This window comes from Prinia subflava, chromosome 3 (assembly GCF_021018805.1).
Source record: "Prinia subflava isolate CZ2003 ecotype Zambia chromosome 3, Cam_Psub_1.2, whole genome shotgun sequence".
NCBI classification, from domain to species: Eukaryota; Metazoa; Chordata; class Aves; order Passeriformes; family Cisticolidae; genus Prinia; species Prinia subflava.
The window spans coordinates 1,678,549-1,701,692 of record NC_086249.1 but is presented as its reverse complement, the minus strand read 5'-3'; the positions used below and the strand labels follow the sequence as shown (position 1 = coordinate 1,701,692).

At 39.9% G+C, this 23,144-nt stretch overlaps 1 protein-coding gene across 1 annotated transcript in view; it reads left to right on the top strand.

The window, feature by feature from the left end:
- IMPG2 (interphotoreceptor matrix proteoglycan 2) overlaps positions 1 to 21,053 on the top strand; it is a 52,861-nt gene extending 31,808 nt beyond the window's left edge. Inside the window, exons 8-20 of the mRNA XM_063393744.1 lie at positions 1,930 to 2,091; positions 3,145 to 3,203; positions 4,539 to 4,556; positions 6,469 to 6,713; positions 7,344 to 7,426; positions 11,036 to 11,348; positions 11,817 to 13,471; positions 14,374 to 14,593; positions 15,659 to 15,869; positions 17,961 to 18,149; positions 18,336 to 18,534; positions 19,427 to 19,506; positions 20,398 to 21,053. Coding sequence (XP_063249814.1) covers positions 1,930 to 2,091; positions 3,145 to 3,203; positions 4,539 to 4,556; positions 6,469 to 6,713; positions 7,344 to 7,426; positions 11,036 to 11,348; positions 11,817 to 13,471; positions 14,374 to 14,593; positions 15,659 to 15,869; positions 17,961 to 18,149; positions 18,336 to 18,534; positions 19,427 to 19,506; positions 20,398 to 20,410 — 3,447 coding nt within the window. The 3' untranslated portion in view covers positions 20,411 to 21,053. The remainder of the gene's footprint in view (positions 1 to 1,929; positions 2,092 to 3,144; positions 3,204 to 4,538; positions 4,557 to 6,468; positions 6,714 to 7,343; positions 7,427 to 11,035; positions 11,349 to 11,816; positions 13,472 to 14,373; positions 14,594 to 15,658; positions 15,870 to 17,960; positions 18,150 to 18,335; positions 18,535 to 19,426; positions 19,507 to 20,397) is intronic.
- The last annotated feature ends 2,091 nt before the right edge of the window (positions 21,054 to 23,144 follow it).

The window sequence follows — 23,144 nt, the reverse complement described above, 5'->3', positions numbered from 1 at the left end:
CACAGACCCTATACTTAGAACATCTCTGTAGAAGTGCGCTGACCACCACATAAATCCCAGAGCAGTATTTGCACACTCTAGAATCCAACTGCAGTATCCATGGGCCAACACGATTGAAGAAAATTTTGCAAATCAGTGGTATCATTCAGCTGGCTTTTGTTTTCTTATAAAAATGAAAGTCTCAGTGGATCATGGAGAAGCTCACAAAGTTTCACATACTGCACATAAGTAGCTGATTTATTGTACTGGGATTGACTGGGCCACATTGTTCAATAACCTAGCCCTGAAACAAAGCTGAGCCAAACCATACTTCCTTCTGGAGCTTTAGTGCTGACTGGAGCTGTGATGTTGGAATAAATACAGAATATGAAACAGACAGGTTCTGATTCAAGGGCAGGGTCCAGCCTTGCATTATGTACCAAGGACACTTGTGGTTCTGTCCCAAGAGCAGCATTATTCTCCTTTTGAAACAGAACCGCCTGGAATATTTCTACTGGAGCAGAGAATAGGACCCCTCAATAAATTGGAAAAAAGCCAGAACTAGATTGCTGCTTTTACAGTGTTTTCACTCTGGACAGTTATATCTCACCTCATTGTTCTCAGCAGCCAAAAGGCATTGCTGATTTCAAGGCCAAGAGGGAGCAAAGCTCATCCTCTGCACTTTGTGTGTTGACTTTATCAGGTTTTGGGGGCTGATAAATGATTTAAACTACATGCTGTTGTAAACAGCCAAGTGATAGCACTATATTTATGCCTGCTAGATGTGTTTCTCTGAAATGCTAACTAACTTTAAGTAATGCACCAGTCCTCATGGTCTTCGGACAGAATTAATCAGTGAAAAAGGGCTGTGAGGGACCAGATAGAGAATTTAACTAAAAGCTTTTAGAGGGTTCCTAAACAACTGTTGTTCACTGGTGGCAGATAAACTTTCTGGAGAAGGTTTTTTTCTATTTTCTGCATGAGGCATAACTTAGGCTTCAGTTATGTTGAAAAGATCTGTTTTGCTGGCTTTCTTTTTTCCTTTTTAACAGGAAAAAAGCAACAAATATCTATGTAAATAGTCAATGACAAAACCTCTAGCAAAAGACATTTCGCTAAAGTTAACAAGCCAGCCTTCTCCTCCCTTCCAGACAAATCTCTATTTTAGTTTTTTTATTATTATTATTATTTTTCTGATGTCTTTCACTATAGCACAAGGAACAAGTACGCTGTTTTAAAAATACTGGGGAAGTAAGCAAGAACACATGCTCAGTCATTCAAATAAGATTAAAACTTGGCATTCACTGCTGCCTGTGGCAATCAGGACAGCTCCATGCATCCCTGATGCACTGCACAGCCACTGCTCTGGGGCTTTTTGGGCAGCTGTAGACACAGCAGTGAACCCCACTGCTTTAGCTCAGCAGAGCTCCCATTCCCAGTGCCCATTGTATATCTGGGAGGATCCCTCACCTCCCCAGGCTGAACAATGCAGGGTGTTATTCCAAATGTAGGGCTTGGCAAAGGTAGCTTGTCTTCCAGATGGAAGTAGGAGCCTTGTGATAAAAGAGTAGATTTTGGTTAAATCAGACTAGGCTGACTGGGCTCAAGTGAGATGTTTGAGTAGCCATGGTTGCACCTTAAATTGCTTTGTGAACATCCCACACATCTGTACCTCACTTTGTACCTGAGGTTAATGAGATGGACTTACACTGAAGGTGTCCAAATGGAAAACAGAATTATCTTCAGTATGAGAATTCTCAGGAAATGTTCTTGCTTAGTAGATGCCTCATTAGTTGCTGCCTCTGTCCCTGAGGCTTCACAAGCACTCTATTGCAGTGCAAGGCAAACAGGGGTGCTGCTGGCTCCTGCAGTGAACACGCTGTGCTTTGGACTGCAGCATCCACGTGTCATTAAGGGTATCTCTTCTCTCCCTTCTTCCTTCCCTTCCAGATCAATAATGAGATAAAGAAGCAGGATGAAAAGCTAGTCAGACCTGTGACTGAGCAGATGATCGAGTTCAACATTTTGATTGTTGGTGAACAGTACAGCGAGGTGCTGAAGGACCCATCTGCTGCTGAGTATCAGCTGCTGACTGAACGATTCATTTCTCAGGTGATTCCCTTCCCTTCCTTTCTCCTTTTGCTGGGTCTGTAAAAAAGTAGCAGCAAAACCCATCTGTGTCAGGGCTACTGATTTTTGTCTCCCTGTTTCCAATATTTGATTTTTATTTTTTCTGTATTGGTGGTAATTGTATTACCATCATATTTTGGGGGCAGGGTGTGTGTGTCTTTCTTATCTCTTTGGAGAAGCATTAAGTTGTCATGTGGCTGCTTATCACGAAGCTTATCTTTTCTCTAGCTTTGCCTCCTTCTTAGCCCCATTTAGTTGAGGTTGGTTCTCTGAATCCTTTAAACTGGGGCTAACCCCATGCCAGATCCTGGGCCAGATGGGAAAGAGATGTACTCTTCACTGCAGCCAAAAAGCATCACCATGACTGTCACAAGTTGCTAGCCTAGGCTAGACATCTTCGTTTTCCTAGTTGTGAGTCCAAGTAGGAATGTCATGGAATGTGTGTGTGTAAAAAATGTCATATGGGACCGAGTCCACCTGGCACAGGGATGTTCCACTCCTTTGATCCCTTGCCTGGTTTTCTCTGAGCCTGAATATAGAAGCTCTTGGAAAACAAAAAGTCAGCAGCACTGTGATTGTTTAAGTATCACCAGAGATAGTTTAAAAATAAGGAGATGGGGGAGGGGAACAAGAATTTACAGAGTAAAAAATAATCCTCAATTGGCAAGGATCTTTGGAAGCTAAAAAACTTTCTAAACCAACATGAACTTTCAGTATTCTCTATCTTGCTTTTGTCTCCTGTAGCACAGTTGATTATCTTGGCAGTCTCTTTCCATTTCTCCCCTTGGAATGTTTCTATACAGTTCTTGGGGAACCCTGGATGTTGTTATTCATACTTTTCATTTCCTCTTTCTCTAATAATGTCACCAAAACTACTCTTCCATAAATAAAAGAATATTTAACTGTTTTTCACCTATTAGATGTAACAGCTCAAATGAATTTTTGGAAAATGCTAAAAACACTTCCTGATTTTTCACCACATGAGCAGAAGTGAACGGAATCTGTGTTAATTTTTTTGTTTTTCTACCAAAACAGATTAAAAGTGTATTTGAAAGACTGCCTGGATACAAAAACATCCATGTTCTGGATTACAGGTAAAAAGATACTGAAGCATATATGGTGATTGAACATGATCATGTATGATGATGCAATGAGCTGGCCAATGCTTGCCAGGATATCAGGTGTGTGTGTAGAAACTCATGGGAGGTATTAACCAAGTGCTCTCATATTTGGTACCTCTGTATATGCAACTGAAATAGAAATACAGAACTCTTTTTTTTTCCCCTTCTGGCATTCTTAAGAGAATCTCACATAAAATGTATGTTTGTTTGAATTTAAGACAAGGCATTCTTGTCCAAGATTCTATCTTAAAATTAAATTATATATTTGTATCTGCTACTTCTAATATGTCCAAGTATTAAACAAGGAAGGATACAGAAATGTTTTTGGAAAAATGTGGTATATTTCAATTTCTTTTTCAAATTCTTAATATTAATTTGGGATGGCTCTAAAGGTTAGTGTTTAGGATATATAAAGGTCTCTCTCCTTTGCATCAAAAAAAAAAGGGGGGGGACAGTTTGATAAATTATATGGAATAGTTTAACTCTGTATTCCTGTAAATATATTTTAAAAGACCTGATTCCCTCAAAGCCATTTGTGCTTGGAGTGACATTTAAAGTTAATTTGTTAAGTTAATGCATCAAATGTAAAATGTCTGACTTTTGGAGTACAGGGCTCCCAAACTGTGATTTTTCTTGAATGGACTGGACATAACTTTTAGTATCTACTTAGTATATTCATGAGTTAATCTAAATTGTGTTTTCTTTGAGATTGTAAACTGTATTTCTTAGAATTTATTGCCTGGGGTGTTTTAGCTAGCACTCATGTAGGTAACAAAGCAGCTGTAGTGAGAGAGGTCTTGTGGTTGGAACCTTAGGCTACGTCCAGTTTTCAGTCTGGAAGGGAGCAAAACCTTCCATCTTGGTATTTGCAGCCTGACGAGTTTGCAAGCACTTGGTTCATTTGAGAAGACAAATAAAGGCTGTTTTTTCTCCCTGTTCTCTGCTGTGCATGACAAAAACCCATTGCCTGGTTGTAAGTTAAACCTTTAGGTAGAATAAGTGAGCCTTGACCTTTTTGGTACTGACAACAAGTTAACTGCAATTATTTACAATAATCTGAGATGGCTCTGCTCTGCTGATTCCTTGGGATCAATAGGAAATGTCTCAGTTCTGTAAAAGCAGAACATTTTTTTATGTAGCTGAATAACCGTGAATAACTATGCAACTTAAAAGGGTTTTCCTGTATGCATTAACAAATGGGTATGCCCTGTACAATACCAAAGCAAACTTGTTCAGGTTTTAAAACTTGAAGGAAATGATGACATTGATTTAACAGGTTTTGCTGTTCTGTTTTGTTTTTATAATCAGCCCTTCCGAGGAAGAAAGGTAAAGACAACTTTTTTTATTGATATTGTCATAATACAGATGGGAAAAATATGTTTAGCTGGAGGGCATTGTTTTTTGGGATTTGTAGTTTTGTGTTCAGAGCAAGATAGATATTTAACATAAATATTGTGAGAGGGGTTCTTCCAGAAACTGCAAGTAGCGGATCTGTTTCGGTTAAGGATGAACTTAATTTGCTTATTTATGTCCTAATAATTAAAAAAAACCCTCAGAAAAAATCATCATAAACACAAGTCAGCTACTGGGGTAACTTGTGTATAAAAGTCTCTTTTGTGAAGAAAACAAAATTGCTTAACAATGACTCAAAGTCTTCATTCTTTGCAGCAAAGTCTTGAATAGATATGGGATTATTATTTTTGCTGAAATTGAAGTAGATAAGATACCCACAGTTCTCCAGCAAAGGCTGTTGGCTTAGCCTCAAGGCCAGAGGTGCTGCAGATCTTAGCAGAACTTTATTGTTCTTTAGCAGAACGTGGGATTAGTCTGGACTTATCATCACACATATGCAAGTTAAGAATACAGAATTTTCCCTCTTCAGTATGTTAAGAATGTCACAAGACAGAAAAATAACTGCAGCCCTAATTTACTAATTTTATTCATTTGTTCTGTGTGTATCTCAGCATAGCCAGTTTCCATGAACAAGTTTAAAGAGAATGAGCATTCTGATTTTTCAGGAAAGGTTAGAAACACAAATCTCTTCACAAACTATATGCAACTGCTCACAAGGGCTGTGTTCCAGGCACCAGATGTTCATCCCTTTCCAGAAAGAGGATGTTGTTTGTTATTTGTTGGGAATTATGAATGACAGCACAGTTACATTAAACCTAAATGTTACGTTTGAGGAGCATATCCAGTTCCACCTTTGCTGTGCCTTTTCACTGCTGCTGTCCTTTCTAATTTCCTCTGCTGACAGTCAGTGCCCATGGTGAGCCTGTGGTGGGTTCATGTCAATGACAGCAGCAAAACCCCAGGCTCCTGGATCTAGTCAGTGTGTTTGTGGATTGTCTCTGTTGTATCTGGCACTGGGGCTTTAAGGACTTCTCTGAACAGAGCCATCGTTTTAGAAATCCAAACCAGCTCTGTGGAATCAGGAAAACCTGTATTCAGAGCACATCTTTCTAACATTTTATAGGTTACTTAATTTTCTTGGTGTGTTCTGTCTGCAGCCAATATGTGTTATATCTTCTAAGGTTCCCCTGTACTTATGCCTAGTGTATGGTAAATCTGAATGCAGCCGAAGCTGTTGTGTGGAAAAGGACATCCAGATGTATTCAGGAAAAGAAAACTGAGAAATGGAGGAGGGTTGATATGAAAAAAACCCCTAAACTATACACTGATAAAAAACTCAGTTATAGAATAAATTATCAAATTAATCTAGTTAAACTTTCCCAATTTTAAGATGAATTAAATACTATTTTGTTGCTATTAAAAACACTCTTTCAAGCAGGTTAACACTGCACAGTGACAGAGATTAGGGCTCTCACTTGCTACTATGGAGTGCTAATATATACAACCTGGTTTTCCTGCCTATTTTCATACCTCAGAGCTGTTCCTATTACTGACATGACCTTAAAATCACCCCTCTCACCACTGCATGCTGGTGGACCCACTAATAATGCTTGCAGAAAGCCAATGTTTTGGTCTGCTTGTGCTCTGTCTGCTATTCACTAGTAGAAATATGGGACTGGGAACACACCAGATGTCAGTTTTGGGTAGCATTTCCCTTGAGAACTTTGTGAAAAGGATCAAGTAGTTTTTATTCCTCCTTTAAAGCCATGTATTTTTATATTACAAAGCGTATTTACAAGGGCCCTTGTGGAAAAAATGTAGTGTTTGCTTGCTTAGAAAAGCCTGGCATTTCTCACCTGTGTTCTTTCTCTTTGTACAACTGAAGCGGGGTGGAAGTTCACTATGCTGTCACATTTGATGGAAAAGCCATCAGCAATGCCACCTGGGACCTGATTAACCTGCATTCAAACAAGGTGGAGGACAACTCCTTCATGGGCATAGAGGACAATCCAACAGTTGTGTACACCATCAGTGATTTCCGAGATTATATTGCTGAGATCCTCCAGAAAAATGCTCTGCTTGGAAATGCCTCCATCTCTTTAGACCCAAACTCTCTTCAGCTCACTAATGGTGGGTATTAATTATGATGCGTTGGTGTGCCACACATCTGACTTTTTATGAAATGAATCTCAGATGAGTTAATAATTCAGCTGTCCTCTGAAAAATTAAACAGAACAAAATCAGAAAAAAACATGTTATAGCCTGTTTTGCTCTGATCTTAACCAGGCCAAGTCATTAGCAGTAGCATCCTATTCTTGATCCATTAGCATTTTATTTTAATTTTTATTTTGAAACAGAGGTTTGTGATGTGCAGTTTCAGTAATACTTTCAAAAATTATAGGAATAAAAGGAGGGGAAGCATGGTTCACATGGTGCACATTGCATCAGGGTGACCTTCAACTTAGTAGCTGTATTTGCCTTAGGCAGCACAAAGGAAATACCCAGATTATTGCTGAATATTCAATGATCCCCCAAGAGGTGATGAAAGAGTGCTATCATCCCTTTGTTCTCATCTTTCCCCTCCACTTCCTGTAAGTGATTTGGAGGCATTTCCAGAAACAAAACCTCTCTGGCAAACTTTTTGAGAAGATTTTACTACAAAACCTGAAATCGGAGATGGTTTTTCAGTCAGTCTTCCAACACAACTTCCTCAGACTGTTACAGCAGCCTTTAGATCCCAAGTGTTTTATATTTCCACAGTGAAGGAAATACTGCACCCCCCATCAGAGGACCCATCCTGGATTACTGAGCATCCAGTTGTGCTGGAGCGCCCGGAATTTGATGTGAGTATGGTTCTGAGCACATTTGAGCAACTTAGTTCAGCAAGGTAGAATTGTAGCTAACACCCAGAACTTCTCTATCCTGTTGTTCATGCCGAGCAAGTAATATGAAGGTGCACCTTATATTGGAGTAAAAACTGGTGAAATCTCCCGTGTGATAATTCTGGTGTCTGCTGCCCAACAGTTTTCTGTGATCGTCTTATTTTGATTGTAAATGTCTCTAAAGATTTGGTTCTTCCTTCCATGATACCACCTTTCTTTGGAAAGAAGAAATAGATCTAAATCCTAAAGTTGGCTGCTAGCAGAGATAAAATGCTGAGTTTCATAAGCTCCTTTTGTTATGGTATTTCTTTCAAAGAAAGTTCTCAATTTGGTTTTCAAGTGTTGTCCATCCTCCTAATAGCAAAAGATGAAAATAACTGGCACTGGTTTCTTTTTTTGGTCTCTTGAAATTGTAATTGTCTCCTCTGACCACCTCTGGAATAATCCAAGACAAAGACTAGAGTTCTGTATTGGACAGAGGATTTGGTATCCCTGACCATGTCTGTACAAAGGGACTTTAAGCAAAGATACTGAGTTAGGTGCCAGCAATGCTGAGATCAAGTCAGCCAGTCCTGCCAGCAGAGAGATTTTCTGAGTGCTGAATCATTGTCTGGGCCGCTGGTTTCTGCCCTCCACGCTGTTCTGTAACACAGATGTGCTTTCAACAAGAAATGAGTTCAGATCACGTCCTAAAATCCAAGTCCATTTGTTCTGGATGGTAGGTTCTCACTCAGTCCATCATGAGAAAATGTTATGAACACAGACACATTTAATTTTAGCCAACTGCTGAAATTTTTATGTATGCAAAATATTTCACAGTATGCAAATATTGTTAGAATGGACGAAGGAAAAATGTCCTTTATTTCATGACAGGTTTTTCTGACTTTTAAAAACTTATCATTGATGTCTAAAATATAAATTCATGTGGATTTACCATAATGGATTAAATATGATGTAGATAAACATGAATTTAAGTTAACTTTCAGAAAAGGGCTTTCTCTTTACTGGAAACATCTTACTGGAGACAACTAACTAGTGTAAAATGTTGTAGATGTTTATTTTAGTATAACAAGGAATTCTGTCATTCTTTACTCTGGCAGATGTGCAGGGCAGGAAGACATTTTAGAGTAGTGGTAGCTTTTCAATATAATTTTTAAACCAGTTTTTGGGAATATTATTATAACCAAAAAAAGTCAAAGTTATATGTTTCTAATCATGGACATTGAATAAAGGCTCCTTCGCCTTCAGTCAAAAAATCTGATTATGTAAACGGTATCAAGTATATCCCCAAACCAGTTGTGCACAATCTGCAATACACAGGTAATTTGCAAAGTACCTTCAGTTAAATATAAGAAAATCCTGAATGTTCTTAAACAGTACACAACTGATCAATTATTTCCACAGGTGTCAAGCCTCTATGGTTCAAGAAGATGCTCTCAAGTAGAATTGTTACCTATGGAAAAGAATTTTTCTGTAGTTTTCCATAGGTGATTTGAGAATAAGCTGGATTTTTATTAACATACCAATATCATGACATAACCTGAGATTGTCATGATTTCACCATCCAATTGCTAGTAGATGGTACTACTAATTCTTTTGAGTTTTGCAGCAGTCTTTAAAAGTAAACCAAAAAGCAGGTCTAGTTTTTGAAATCCCTGTTTTCTTGTTTGTGTTGTAACAAGTAGAATGCTCTGGCTTGAATACAATGGCTTTCTGACAGCAGAAAATGAAAAATCAGGGAAAGGGATCCTTTGTTTACAGCCATCTATCATATTTGTAAGCCTTTTACATTGGTGAAAACCAGAACTAGCCAATATGATATTAAACTTGTTAGTATAATATATTGCCCTGTAACAAGGATCCTTGAATAATGTTAGTTGCCATAGGAGCATTTATTCACATTCAAATAAATGATGAAGTGCAATCCCTGGCAACTAAATGCTTACATTAAATAAATGTACCAAGGAGCGATTGCTGATAATCTTAATTCATTCTTTACGGAATTTAGATGTGTAATTTATTTCTAATTTTGTGCAGTTACTCTTTTTACAGCTTTATTTATAGTGGTTAGTCTTGCCAAAAATAAAATTGTTGGTGCACATGTCTCTATGGTATATATACTTTTCAACTGATTGTTAACCATATAAATTAAAAAATTTGATGAGACTGTGGTGGCATAACTGACATTTTAAAATGTGATCAATACATATAAACCAGTAATTTAAGCAAAAAACCCCAAAACCTTAACTGGCCTGTTTCCAAAACATTCAAATACAATTTGAATTAAGCTGAAAATTTAATTCACCCACATTTCAACCAGGAGTAAAATTTCAAATTGAAAAGTATTTGAATTCTTCCTGTTATTACTGCTGGTCAAGCAACAGAAAGAGATATGACAGGGATGGTGAGATACAGAAATGATTAGTGTTTTTGAACTGTAATACATGTTACAGAAACATGTGTCCACTGTACACTTTGTCACCATCAGCAGTTTGTTAGCCCCTAGTAAATTGCTGCTTCTTGAAATTGCTGGGCAGTTTTTCATACCCTACAGGGTTTTTGGTCCATATCCTGCTGCAGCACAGCATTTATATGGGGGCAGGTATCCATGTAAAGTATTAATTCCTCAGCTTTAGGCTGTCAGCTTGCTTTTGTAGCCTTGACCAAATAACTCAATATCTTCATTGCCTTTTTCCAATATAATTACCTCATCAGACACCATAATAGGAGATTAATATTCAAAGGTGAAATATGCTGATTACTTTAACTGTAAACCAACTAATGATTGGGATGTAGAATAGTAAGTAAACAGTGTGGAAATTTGAGATGTAGCAACGAATTATTTTTTCCCAATTCAAACAATTCACAAATTCATTCTGCGTGCACATTCTTGTTCATCATTACTGCTGATAGATTTTTTTTTTTCTGCACAGGTATCTTGGCTTTGAGACAAAATTATTCCAGCTTCTAAATGCTCTTCATTATGTTCTGGTCTTTGTTATTGTCCTGGGTTCTCATACCCACAAACTAAAAGATATCAATAAATAATGACTGGGCATACATCCATTGAAGTTCACTTTCTACACTGTTTCACGTATCATATTAACTGAAATATTAGAATTACTGTATTAATTGTGTGGCTGATGAATAATAGCTGTTAGAGCCTCACCATGCTTTAGGAAGGCAAACATTTGTCTTTGATTTAGCTGCAGATGAACAGATCCATTTTTTCAGCATAGGAAAGGAGATGGGGTTGGATATAGATAGTAAATCTCTTAATACCCCAAGGGGTCTTGCACTCCAAGCAATCTTAGTGGCTCCTTTCTCTTTTTGATGGACATGAGTGGACATGACATTTGTGAGAAGGATGTGCATTTTACATGTGTATTGCTCAAGATGACCAAGGGTCTGTGTTTGCCACTTGTCCTGCTGCTGTGCATTGCTCCCTCAGAGGCAGTCTGAAACTTGGCCACTACCTGCTGCTAACCCCTTCTATGTGTTCAGCCCAGTGCAGGCAATCAGTGTTTCTCCTGTAAGAGTGGAAATATTAACAGTGGCTTTATGTTCCAGGACAGCACCTTTTTAGCTGAGCGTCCTTCTGCAGATGAGTCAACTGTCAGCAACGCCTTGCCCTTTGATTACACCAAACCAGACTCCACCTCTGACAGTGAGCAGTCCAGTGACAATGAAATCCAGCCAAGACCAGAGAACATCGACTATGAGGCTGGTTTTGAACCTGAAGCTCCACTTTCCTCAGAGGTTGATGTCACTTCTTTGCCTGATGGGCAGAATTTAGAGACTTCTCACTTAGTCACTGTACCAGTGTTAGAGCCTGATCCTATGGACTCTCTGGAATGGCTTTCAGCCCCCAGTTCTTCAGATGGTAAGTTAATGCCATTGACTGAACCTTAAATTTGGATACCAGTGTTTTCTGATACTCACCAAATTATACTTCACTGAAATGAGTTTTCAGAAAGGTCTAAAAATTGAGTATCTTTCTCTGCCAGTTTTTTCCTTTTGTGTGTGCATGTATCCAAGGACTATATATACCAGGGTAAAATGCTTGTAATAGCTAATAATGCCTGTTTCTCTCTTCTGGAAATGATACAGACATGGCACTTGTTAAACAGCATAGAGGTAATTTTGTGTGTCTTGACTTGGCCCATAGAATATCTGAATGGAAAGTGGGAGAGGTTGACAGGGATCCTTATTATTTTGGCATACAAACGCTGGGATATATTATGAAGAATGTTTAACACAGGCTTACAAATAATAAGATTAATGAAATTTGACACTTTTTATCATAAACAACATCTAATTGTCAATTTGGTTTTATTTTTAATGTTTGAAGAAACTGGACTATCTGAAGAACTTTTGCCTTTAAGTCCTTCTCACCTTGTGCCTGAAGATTCTCTATCTACCGATGACTATGCAGTTCCTCTGCTTTCTGCACCAACAGTGGCCTCTTCATCAGTCATAGAGACTGATATTAAAGAGAAGGAAGAAGTAATCCAAGGTAGTCCTGAGGGCAGTGACAGTGCAGACTCTGTGGAAGAAATTCCTTTTCCCTTAGAAGTGCCCCCTATGGAAGACGAAACTGATATATTTCTTGGAGATAGAGTTGTATATGATGATGGGTCTGGTTCAGCTTTTGATGGTTCAGGAAAAGAAATGGAATCAAGTATCTGGCCTTGGGAAGAAGCAACCCTGGAACCAGTTTTCTACCCTGGTCCTGATAGCTGGCTTGAAGATGACAATGAGTCTTTGTTAATCAAAACTGAGGATATTCCTGAAGGCATGATTTTAGACTATATTCTTAACTCTGGGAATAAATTAGATTATGATCTTTCCAAAGATGAGAATGAAGGGATAGTCAATATAAAAGATTTCCTTGATGAGTCTGAAATATTTGTCTTTCCAGAGACTACAGCTCCGCAAGTACCTCTGTTACAGACAGAAGAGCCATCGTCTGTGGAACCATCTACACAGACAGAAACACTGGGCATGTATGATTCTTCTTTTGTCATGCCAACTGGAGAGGCCCCTGTCTCACCACCATATACAGATCTGTCTGTGGAAGATCGTCTCCATACCTCTGCAGGGACTGTCACTGTGGAGCAACCTGAGGAGTCTAGTGTAGGCCAGAACACAATACCTGAAGTAGTTGAACACCAAAGTGAAGACAGGGCAGTGGTAGAAGATCTATTCACAGTGGAACAACTGGATGTAATGGAAGCTGCTACAACAGGACACTTGGACACAATCTCTTTAGAAACTACTCTGACTGCAGATCCCTCTGTGGTAAAGCCTGACTCTTCCACAGAAGAGCAGCAAGCCCTAGATTCATCACTGGCAGACCAAGACACTCCTGAATCAGCAGCGAAGGAACCAGTTGGTGTTTGGCCTACTGACAGGGCACTGGAAGCCTCCTTAGGTCAGACAGTGCAACCAGCAATGCCAGCTGCTACTCAAGGTTCAGCTGCAGTTCCTCCTGTAATAGATCACAGCAGCGTCCTAGAGGGCTTTGCTGGGCAGGATGGTACAGACCATGACACACACATTTCCATGAGCTTCAGCACTGCTGTGGACTATCAAACAGTGAGTGTAACAACAAGCACCATTGAGCTTCCATCCCATCTCCCTCCTGTGGGATCCACGCCATCATTGCCTGTGGCTGCCTCGGCAGAGCTGGGAGATGAAACAACAGGAGTCCTGGATGTTTCAGGAGACCTGGGTCATGTTAGCACTGTCCACTTTTCTCCTGAGCGGACTGAGGAGGGAAGAAGGGTGACTGAAAGTCACGTGGAGCTAACAACTCATGTGCAGTCCACAGAGATGGCCAGTGTGGCTTGGGCCACACATGAAACCCACTACAGCAGCACCGTCCCGTCCCGAGCTCTAGTGGTGTTCTTCAGCCTGCGGGTTACCAACATGATGTTTTCAGAGGACCTGTTTAATAAGAACTCCCCTGAGTACAAAGCCTTGGAGCAGCGATTCTTGGAACTGGTAAGAGTCCCTTCTGTGCTAAATGTCCATTACCAGATAGACTAAAACTGTCAGTAAATTATATTTAGGCGGCTCTCTTTTGCAGAGAGCGACTTAAAACTGGTGTTTACACATAAGATTTGTGTCTCTCTGTGGGGAAAAGTCTGTCTAGAAATGGGTGGTGGGATGCTGTTCATCTTTTATTCAGATAATAGCTTCTCTAAAGGAGAACTTATCATGGGCCAGCTTGGACCAGCTGCTCTGCTGGTGTCAATAAATATAGCAGTGTAGCTGAAGTCACTACCACACTCCCCCTACTTGCTTCCAGAGTGCTCTTTATTTAGTGTATAGGGAGAAAGATGCAAGAGAACCTGGAGCTGTGAGCAGGTAGCCTTTCTGCAACACATTCACCCTGTCCTAAGTAAGAGGTAGCTCAGGGAACTAAGCTGTTCCTAACCTGGCTGATGACTTGGAAAGCCTCACAGGAGTTACATAGCAACAACTGCCAAATTTTAACTGGGAAATTCCCCTCTTCTGACTGAAACAAATATACTGTTGTGAGAGATGAAGAGAGCAAAGCAGAGAGGGAAGGGGGACATGCTTGGAGGAAAAAATCTGTGAAATGGCTAGTATTCTAGGTACTTAGATCAAGGGACATCCCAACGTGTGTCCTGAGAACTGTTTCTGAATTGTAGATTTTTTAGAAACTCCTTGTAGATTGGTATACTCTTAAGAACTGCCTGAACTACTCAGGCTCCTGGCAGGCTGCCACAGAGCCTCAGCTGGGTAAAGGTTAATGCCCTTGATGGAGGATTTGGATAAAATCGTTCAGCCTCTAATTGTCTGCTGCAGTAACAGTGCAATGGCTTGAGTAGAGAGAGACTCAAAGATTCAGCTTTTCTGTCATATCCCCTGTGTTGCAGCTGGTGCCCTACCTTCAGTCAAATTTGACAGGATTCCAGAATCTGGAAATCCTGAACTTCAGAAATGGCAGCATTGTGGTGAACAGTCGAATGAAATTTGCCAAACCTGTGCCTCGGAATGTCACCAACGCGGTGTACATGATCCTGGAAGATTTCTGCAACACTGCATATCACACCATGAACCTGGCCATTGATAAATACTCCCTGGATGTGGAATCAGGTAAGGACAGCAGGCAAATGCAGCTTAAAGCAAGGTATCCAGAAAAATTTCTGGTTTAACAGCTAAGGATCCCAACAGCTCAGGGGCTGCTCTCTGCTTTTCACAGGCTGGGCTTTAGAAAGACAGTTTTTCATACAGTAAAAACAAACATGAAAATCTATTCCAGGACTAAAGAGATGAAGGTCAAAGTGGGACCCAGACAGAGAAAGCTGTATGGGATCCCTATAGATCTATGGAGAAAAATTAACTCATGGAGTACTCTGTATAATGCTCCTGTATTTGACCTGGGGAGTGGGGGAGCAGTGGTGCCCATCTCTCTTGAGCTTACTTTCATGTGTGGTATGAACTTTCTCCACATGGTTATTCCCACAAGTGGTAGCCAGTTTACCTGCCAGGTGGGCTTCTGCACAGGTAACAATTGCTGCCTCATGCTTGTGGTAAGGTCTTGGTTGCACCAAAAAGTGACAGGCCCTTTTGCTTCACTCCTCTGATAGGGGGAGAAGGTTGCTTTGGTTTTTTCCCCTGCCTCTTTTAAAGATGATCTAATTAGCATGGCAAATGTTCCAATATTGATTGTTTAGCTGTACGTCAGCCTGATACAAGTGAGATATCTTGAATGCTACAAGCTTGTGCTCCTTGCAGACAAAAAGGCAAATCCCCTCACAGCAGATGGTGAGTGCCTGACATCCCACTGCCCTTCCCTAAGTGCTGCCTACGTTTTCCATAGCAAGAAATACTGGAGATCACCTGTGGTTTGCTCATTTGTAAAACAGAGTTCCAGCAGACAGAGAAAATATGAGGTACTGTCTGTTCCAGTATGAAAAAGATCACTTCATATTTGTTTTTTGACTGTTTGCTGGGTGGTCTTAGCCATGCCATTGGCATGTGTGGACAGAGGAATATTTGCTAGTGCTTATACACCTTAGCAGAACCATTTGTTACTCAGAAAAGATGCAGACTCTGTTTTTGTGGATTAACCAGAGACCATTAGAGATGGCAGCCAGCACCTTGTCCCAGTTAAGGCTCTCCCCTTCCATTAGCAGTTTTTGCTCTGTGTATTGTCAGGCGAGCAAGCAGATCCCTGCAAGTTCCAGGCCTGCAACGAGTTCTCTGAATGCCTGGTAAACCGCTGGAGTGGGGAAGCTGAGTGTGTCTGCAATCCTGGGTACCTCAGCATCGATGGGCTGCCGTGCAACAGCATTTGTGATCTGCAGCCAAACTTCTGCCTCAACGACGGCAAGTGCGACATCAGCCCCGGGCAAGGGGCCATCTGCAGGTAGGTCACCCTGCTGCTGGAAGCTGTGCTTCCTGGAGGAGAACTCCTATTGTAGCATTCTATAAGATTTGCCCAAAATTCTGTACGACATTATGCAACGAGTGAGTAGATTGTGGTTATCGTTCATGTTGCGCTGCTCAGTGCAAGTCCCGGTATTAACATTAGTTTTCCTGTTTATATCATAAATGAGACAGTAACAAATAAATAGAACAGAAACATCAGAAAATAAAACTGACTAGGAATAGTGGTTGTAATGGAACCCACTCAGTTGTTCAAATCATTTTTATTGACCTTTGGGGGCAGAATTTACTTTCAGAGGTTTTCTCAAGTAGCAAAGTGTTTTATAGTGTCATTGCACCTATGAGAGTTAATTCCATAACAGAAATTTATACCTGAACATCACATTGATAGTGCACAAATACATTAAATACTTTTGTGCTTTTGGTCTGGTGAAAAAAAAGCATAAAAGTAAATCATTGTTCATTTGGGAAATATGTGGGTTCATAAAAGGATGAAGGAACAAGCCCCAGATATTTGCTTAGGAAAGAAAAAAGGATATAGATGCATCTAAACAGGATTGCTGTATTTTGCAGGTAATCAAAAAGACTTTGTACAAGATACAGACAAATTGGTGATGCCCCTGACGTGGCACTTTACTTTTTCACTTTTCAAACAATGTAACAGTTTATTTTTAAAAAGAAAATGTACCTATCAACAAAAATTAAGAAAACCACCACAAAGAAGAGTATTACTACCAGTAGTTATTTATGTTGCTTCATGTGATTTTTCTTTTTAAAGTTTACCTAGAACTTCTCTAAAGTCAATCTCAGACTACTAATATTTAACAGAAGAAATAAAAATAGTTTTAAAACTTTAAAATTTGATACTGTCACAGATGCATTATACATTTAAACATTTATGTGACAGAGTTAATCAGAAGCAGGTAAGTATCTGAAACCAAGCATGTTCCAGCCAGTATTTATTAAAAACTTTTTGAAAAAAATTGAAGTATTGCTTACTACTTTCAGAAACAGTTTCAGATCGTTATGAGAGAAAAGTTAAGTTACTGATGTTTCTTATTAATAGGGTTCATTGCTGTGCATGGTCACAATAGACTACAATACTTTGAATTTTTATAGAAAAACTCCCAAACACATATAACACAGATACATTATTTTTACTGATATGTTTAAAGTCAATAATAACAACCCTATAGTTCCTGTGTTCAAAACAGCATTAAGGCAGAAATGCTGAATACTGTTTTGGGCAACCATTTCAGAGATGCAGTGTTGGACATGTGCTTCCCTCGAGTAATTTATTTTATGTACCTATTAACCTTTGTGAAGGTCTCAACACTAGGAACATCTTACTCAGCTAACACACCTTTTGAGCATTTGCATTGCAAGATGATAAAGACAGCTGCTTTCTACCTTTGCAGTGCTGATATGTCACATGCAAGGCTCCAGTCTAACACCTCACAGGCTGCTGTAAATTTCATAAAGCACAGGTATTTTCCACCACAAATGCATGACCCTTTTGCTGTTTTACCTGCCTTCATTCAATTCCATCACTGGGGTAGTTCATCCTGGAGAAGGCTCCTGGGAGACCTTTTTGTGGCCTTTCAGTACTTAAAGGGGGCTTATAAGAAAGGTGAGGACAAACTCTTTGGCAAGGTCTGTTGTGATAGGACAGGGTGTAATGGTTTTAAACTGAGAGAAGGTAGATTCAGACTATATAGAAGGAAGAATTTTTTTACAGTGGTGGTGGGGAAACACTGGTTTTCCACAGAGATGGTAGGTGCCCCACCCCTGGATTTGATGGGGCTCTGAGCAACCTGATCGAGTTGAAGATGTCCCTGCTCATTGCAGGGGAGTAGATGACCTTTAAAGGTCTCTCTCAACTCAGACTGTTACATGGTTATCTACAAAAAAATATGTCAATAATAATAACAATAATAAAGAAAATTGGTGATTGGACAATGCAAAGATACTTATTGGGGCGACTTAACTTAGGGCACATCATAACAGGACCTTAAATACATGAACCAAAGGTTTTGCAGGTGTGCAGTTTCCCTGTGTTTCTTTGCTGCAGGTGTCGTGTGGGAGAGAACTGGTGGTACAGAGGGGAGCACTGTGAGGAATACGTGTCTGAGCCACTGGTCGTGGGTATTGCAATTGCTTCTGTGGCAGGATTCCTTCTTGTGGCATCTGCTGTCATCTTCTTCTTGGCCAGGACCCTTCGAGACCAGTACACAAAGAGTGATACTGGGGACTCCCAGGGGTAGGTGACACCATCTAATATTTTAAAACACATCAGCTACAATAAGGATAATTCTGTGCTAAGTCTTATATCACACAGTTTACAAGCAACAGGATGTACAGGCACTCAAAATGCCAGGCTTCCTTAGTCTATCTGCTGCTCCTCCAGGCTGCAGAGAAGCTGACAGTCTGTTTATTGCTCCCCCAGGCAGGGTGACAGCCTCTCGTCCATTGAGAATGCAGTTAAATACAACCCCATGTATGAGAGTGACACGACTGGCTACAGCCATTATTACCGGAGGTACCCGCAGCTCACGTCCTACAGTTCCACCAGTGCAGAGACATCCACAGACTACAGCAGTGAAGAGATCAGGCACATTTATGAAAACAGTGAGCTTACTAAGGAGGTAAATGACCTTGTTTTCATAGTGGCACGGGAAAGATCATGGAAACAGTAAGCTTATTCCACACTTCCAACCTCAGAGGTGGGCCCGATCTTTCCCCAGATCTAGGCTCTAGATAAACAGGTTGCAGCTGCTGCAACTATTTAAAGAAAGACAGAAAAGCTTGCTTTCCCTGCTTGCTTTAGAGAAAGTTATAGTTTTGTTCTGACCTTTAATGAATTTCACATAATAAAGGAGCTGATCCCTTCAGTAACTTCATGGGAGCTGGGGAGGTTTGATGCCATACTTGACATAACATTTATCTTTTATCTAGCCAACTATCTTTTGTAAGAGTAGTACAGTGAAAAATTGGTACATCCAGTACTTTTCACAGGGTGCTTTCCCTGATTGTTTTTAAAGTTTGTCTTTCTATAACCTGCAAGTTAGATCTCATCTTATGTCTTCCTGTATGCACAGCATCCAAGGTTTACTCTAGAAGGCTAAAGAGAAGGGATTTACATTCCAGAACTAACCACAGATCCTTATGCAACTCTGAGAGGTGTGAATCCAGTCTGTAGCTGGTAGGCTGGTGGTAGGCAAAGTATCTCTGAGAGATAAATGGTTTTGTTAAAGCCTGTTGAAATGCTGCACTCTGTCCAAACCCTGGTTTTGATTTAAAAGTGAAGTATTAGTGAATCCAAATGAAGTGCTTCACTTAAAAAAATAATAAAAAAAGAATAATTATAATAAAATATATAAAATAAGAAGAATTTTAGCAATGGAGTGCCCAGCTTCAAGCCCCACTCTTTGAAATAACAGCACATAGGAGCTTTATTTCCCAAAACGCAGAAATCAGTTATTTCAGTAGCATTCTGATTACTATTGTGTACTTACAGTTCTGTTTATTGTATTCTAGGAAATTCAGGACAGAATTCGAATTATAGAGCTCTACGCTAAAGACCGCCAGTTCGCAGAGTTTGTGAGGCAGCACCAAATGTGAGTGAAATGTCTTCTCTGGATAACTAACTCCTTTGGTATTTTGTCCCGTGGCCTTTTCTACATCACTGTATTATTTTTAAGGTTCTAGAAATACTAGGACACTAGAGGCTAAGATTGCAACAATTATTTTGGAAGAGGTTCATCCGTTTTACAGAATTTAATAATCTCAGAAGTCCCAGGAAAAAAAAAAAAAAAAAAAAAGGCACTGAAGAGGAATCCCAGAGTAAATGGCTGTCAGAGCTCTGATATCAGTTTAGGTCCTTGAAAGCACTGATAGAATCTTATTAATTCTTCTGGTCTAATTCCCATTGCCCAGTGCTTTGTTTAAAAACAGAAATTCTAAAAACATAAACCAAAAATGCTAATTTATCTTGAGTTCTCAGGATTTGGCAACTGATCAACACCTGACAGCTCACTGGTACAGTCTTGTCTGGTATGGTGGGCGCCAATGGTAACAGCAACTTTGCAATTCCAAATGATTAATCAGTCTGAGCTGTGCGCTTTGATGAAAGCTAAGCACAAAGGAGGTCCTCAAGGACTGAATTGTTTACATACATACTCTCATGAGCTGGATTCCTGCTGTAGGAAGCAGCAAACCACAGCTTGCTGGGTTACTTTGAAAAACCAGTACAGTTCCTTGGCATCCTATTAAAAATGTATACAGCAGCAAAAAACTTGTATTCCCAGATCTTCAGCAATATTTTTTTTTATTGAAAGGAACAACAGTTCCAATTTTTCCATGTCAGTCATTCATTTTTTCCATCTTGAAAAGGGTCAGTGTCTAGATTTTCCGTAGCTGGGAAGTAGTAAAGGCTGCCTTGTATAAGTCTTGAATCCAATGTTTGAAAGAGATGAACTTAACCACTGTTTTTCTGTTTTTCATTTCAGGAAGCTGCTTTAAGGAAAAAAGAGATTGATAGAACACACCTGGGAGATAAATGCTACCTTGCTGCCCCAGCAATGGGCTCAGATGTAACTGCAAAGTTACTTATAGTCTTAACATTGCATGGATGGATACAGATATTTTCTAAATGAATGGTTAAAATATACAGATATCTGTTTGTCTCATTTTTTCTGGCTTTTCCGTGTAAAGTGATACTTTTAAGAGAAGATCAGAAGTGGCAGAATTTATGAAAGTTCATTTTTCTTTAACTTCAAAATGGACATTGAAAGATTTTGTATGCAAAGGCAAAAACAAAATTTCCTTGGATAAGACAAGATATGTGCACAATCAAAATAAAATGCACATTGAAAATCCCTGCCTGGCATTTTATCCCCTCACTGGAGGTTCCAGTGGCAATTTTATGGCTATAAAACACTAGCAGAAGGAAACATTTGATTTTTTGATTTGCAAAGGAATGAGTTGTAGGAGAGAACTATTGTGTTAGAGTTATGTTAGAATTATTTTGAAGCATTCACAAAATTTTAAAGCAGACACAAACCAAACCTCCCTGGAAAAGCTTTTCTTCCATGCAGATGCCTGATGTACATTTTGCCACCTGGCATTAGCAGAGCAGAGGATAGCACGGAGCCTGCAGCCCCCCGGGGGCTCTCCCTGGGAATCAGCATCACCTCTGCCTGCCAGTGCCCCACAGGGAGCCCTGGCCAGGCAGGACACTGCTTCTGCAGCACACTACAGTGGCTTTAAAGCCAGGGTGGTTGGTTCTCCAGCTCGTTCTGGCAGGCACACAAGCTGGGGCACAGAAGGGCTTCTATCATACAAATGTTCTGTGAAGCTTAAGTGACTAACATTGATTTTTACTCTTTTTGTATGTAGACATTTTGTTTCCTATTTTGTAAGTCAATTGCATTATTTATTTGTTGTGTGTTTCTTTCTCAGCTTGTTTTCAGAATGGATTTGGCTGTTGAAATAGAAAGCTGACTAGTTTTAATAATGAAATACTACACTGGCATTTATGCCCCTTCTTTTATATCTATTATTATATTTAGTGTTTACTCAGTGTTGAATTCAGCCAACTAATATTTGAAATTACTGAACTGGGCAATAACCTGCCATGAGCTCCCTTTCAAAATCAGGTACTTAAGTCCATGCACATTTAGTAGATGTCAGCACTTTCCTGCAGGGAAGGTGAAAACTGAAATTATTTTTCATTTATTGGAAATCAGCATAGAATTCCTTAAACAGAAGAAGTCAGCCTGAAACATTTTGAAATAGCTGAATTGAGATGGGGACTTCCAAGTAAAGAAATGGAATTTTATCTTCAAGTTATGAAGAGAGTTCTGACTGTATGTTAAGCTTTGTTTGAGGCTCTGTTCAGTCACCCAAGGTCTTTTGTTTAAGTCATTGACACAGCTGTCAGGGTTAGGGCACCAATGGCAATCACATTACTTGTGCTAGCAAAAAAGGCCAAGTGATTTATTTCTACATCTGTAGTTCTAGGCCCATGTGTGCCAACAGCCACCTGATACTTTCTACAGTTAAAATGATAGTGAGAAATACTTGATTGTCTTTAGGCAGCTTAGCTGAACAACAGAATATTTCAACGCAATTTTTCTATGTGTCCTGGAGAACCCCACTGGATCACTTGTGTAGTACCTTCTTGCCTTGAGTGGCAGGGGATGGGTATCAGAGCCTGATATCTGTCAAAGAAATGCTTCTATGAACCATTGAAAGCCAAATAATACCAGACAGCAGGAAATGACATGGTGCTGCTGAACATTGTGGCCAGATGTTACGAGACAGAGGCCCCACTCTGCTGGCTGGCCCACGGGCTGTCAGAACAGCTGGTCCAGAGTTTGAGGCACAGCCCACTCTTGTCGCCCTGCAGCAGCACTGCTGAGCCACCCCAGAACTCTGGGGCCTGTGACCAGAGCAGAGAATTGCTGGGCTCAGGGTGGCAGCAGCCTGAGACCTGTCTCTGTGCAGCTCAGCTGCCAGCCCTGGGAGATTTGGGGCTGCTCCTGCTGGGTGCAGCAGTGGATGGCAGCTGGGGTCACAGAGGTTTTCAAGGTACTCTGCTGTGCACAAGCTGAGGTGAGGCTTGGCTTCACTGAGTGTGAGGTGTTTCAGTGAATATACAGTGATGTTTTCTTTGTGTGTGTGTATATACATATGAACATGATGGTATCTCTTCACTACAATAAAAATTATTTCCAAACTATTTTTTCTATAACATTCATGTAGAGGCAATGAGTTTGACATGGAGAAGGCTTCTTAGCTATGAGTATTTGTGTGTGTAGGATCAGAAAGCTGTTTCGTTTTAACAGAGTTGGCTAAGCTGTTAAACTCCTTTGCTAACAAAAGAGCCAAATATAGCTCATTAACATTTGCAAGGTTATAGTCTGAAAATTCATGCAGGAAAGCACATACCTGAGTGCTTTGCTTTCAGTTAAACTCTTCTGAAGGTGTTGCATCCCTAATCAAAAAGCCAAGAACTTAATGAATTATTGACTTTCTTTGATACTTTCCCAATCCAAGGCAAAGATAAAGAACACTAAATACCCTAACCAAAGAAACCCCAAAATCACAACAAAGCCAACCACAACCCAACCAGCTCTGTGTACAAATCTATCAGTCTATTATCTTAGTTAGCATCTTCTTTTTCACTTGATAAAAGTAAAAAGTGCAGGTTTGAATGACTTGGCTTAATTTAAGAGCATGGAAAAAAGTAGGT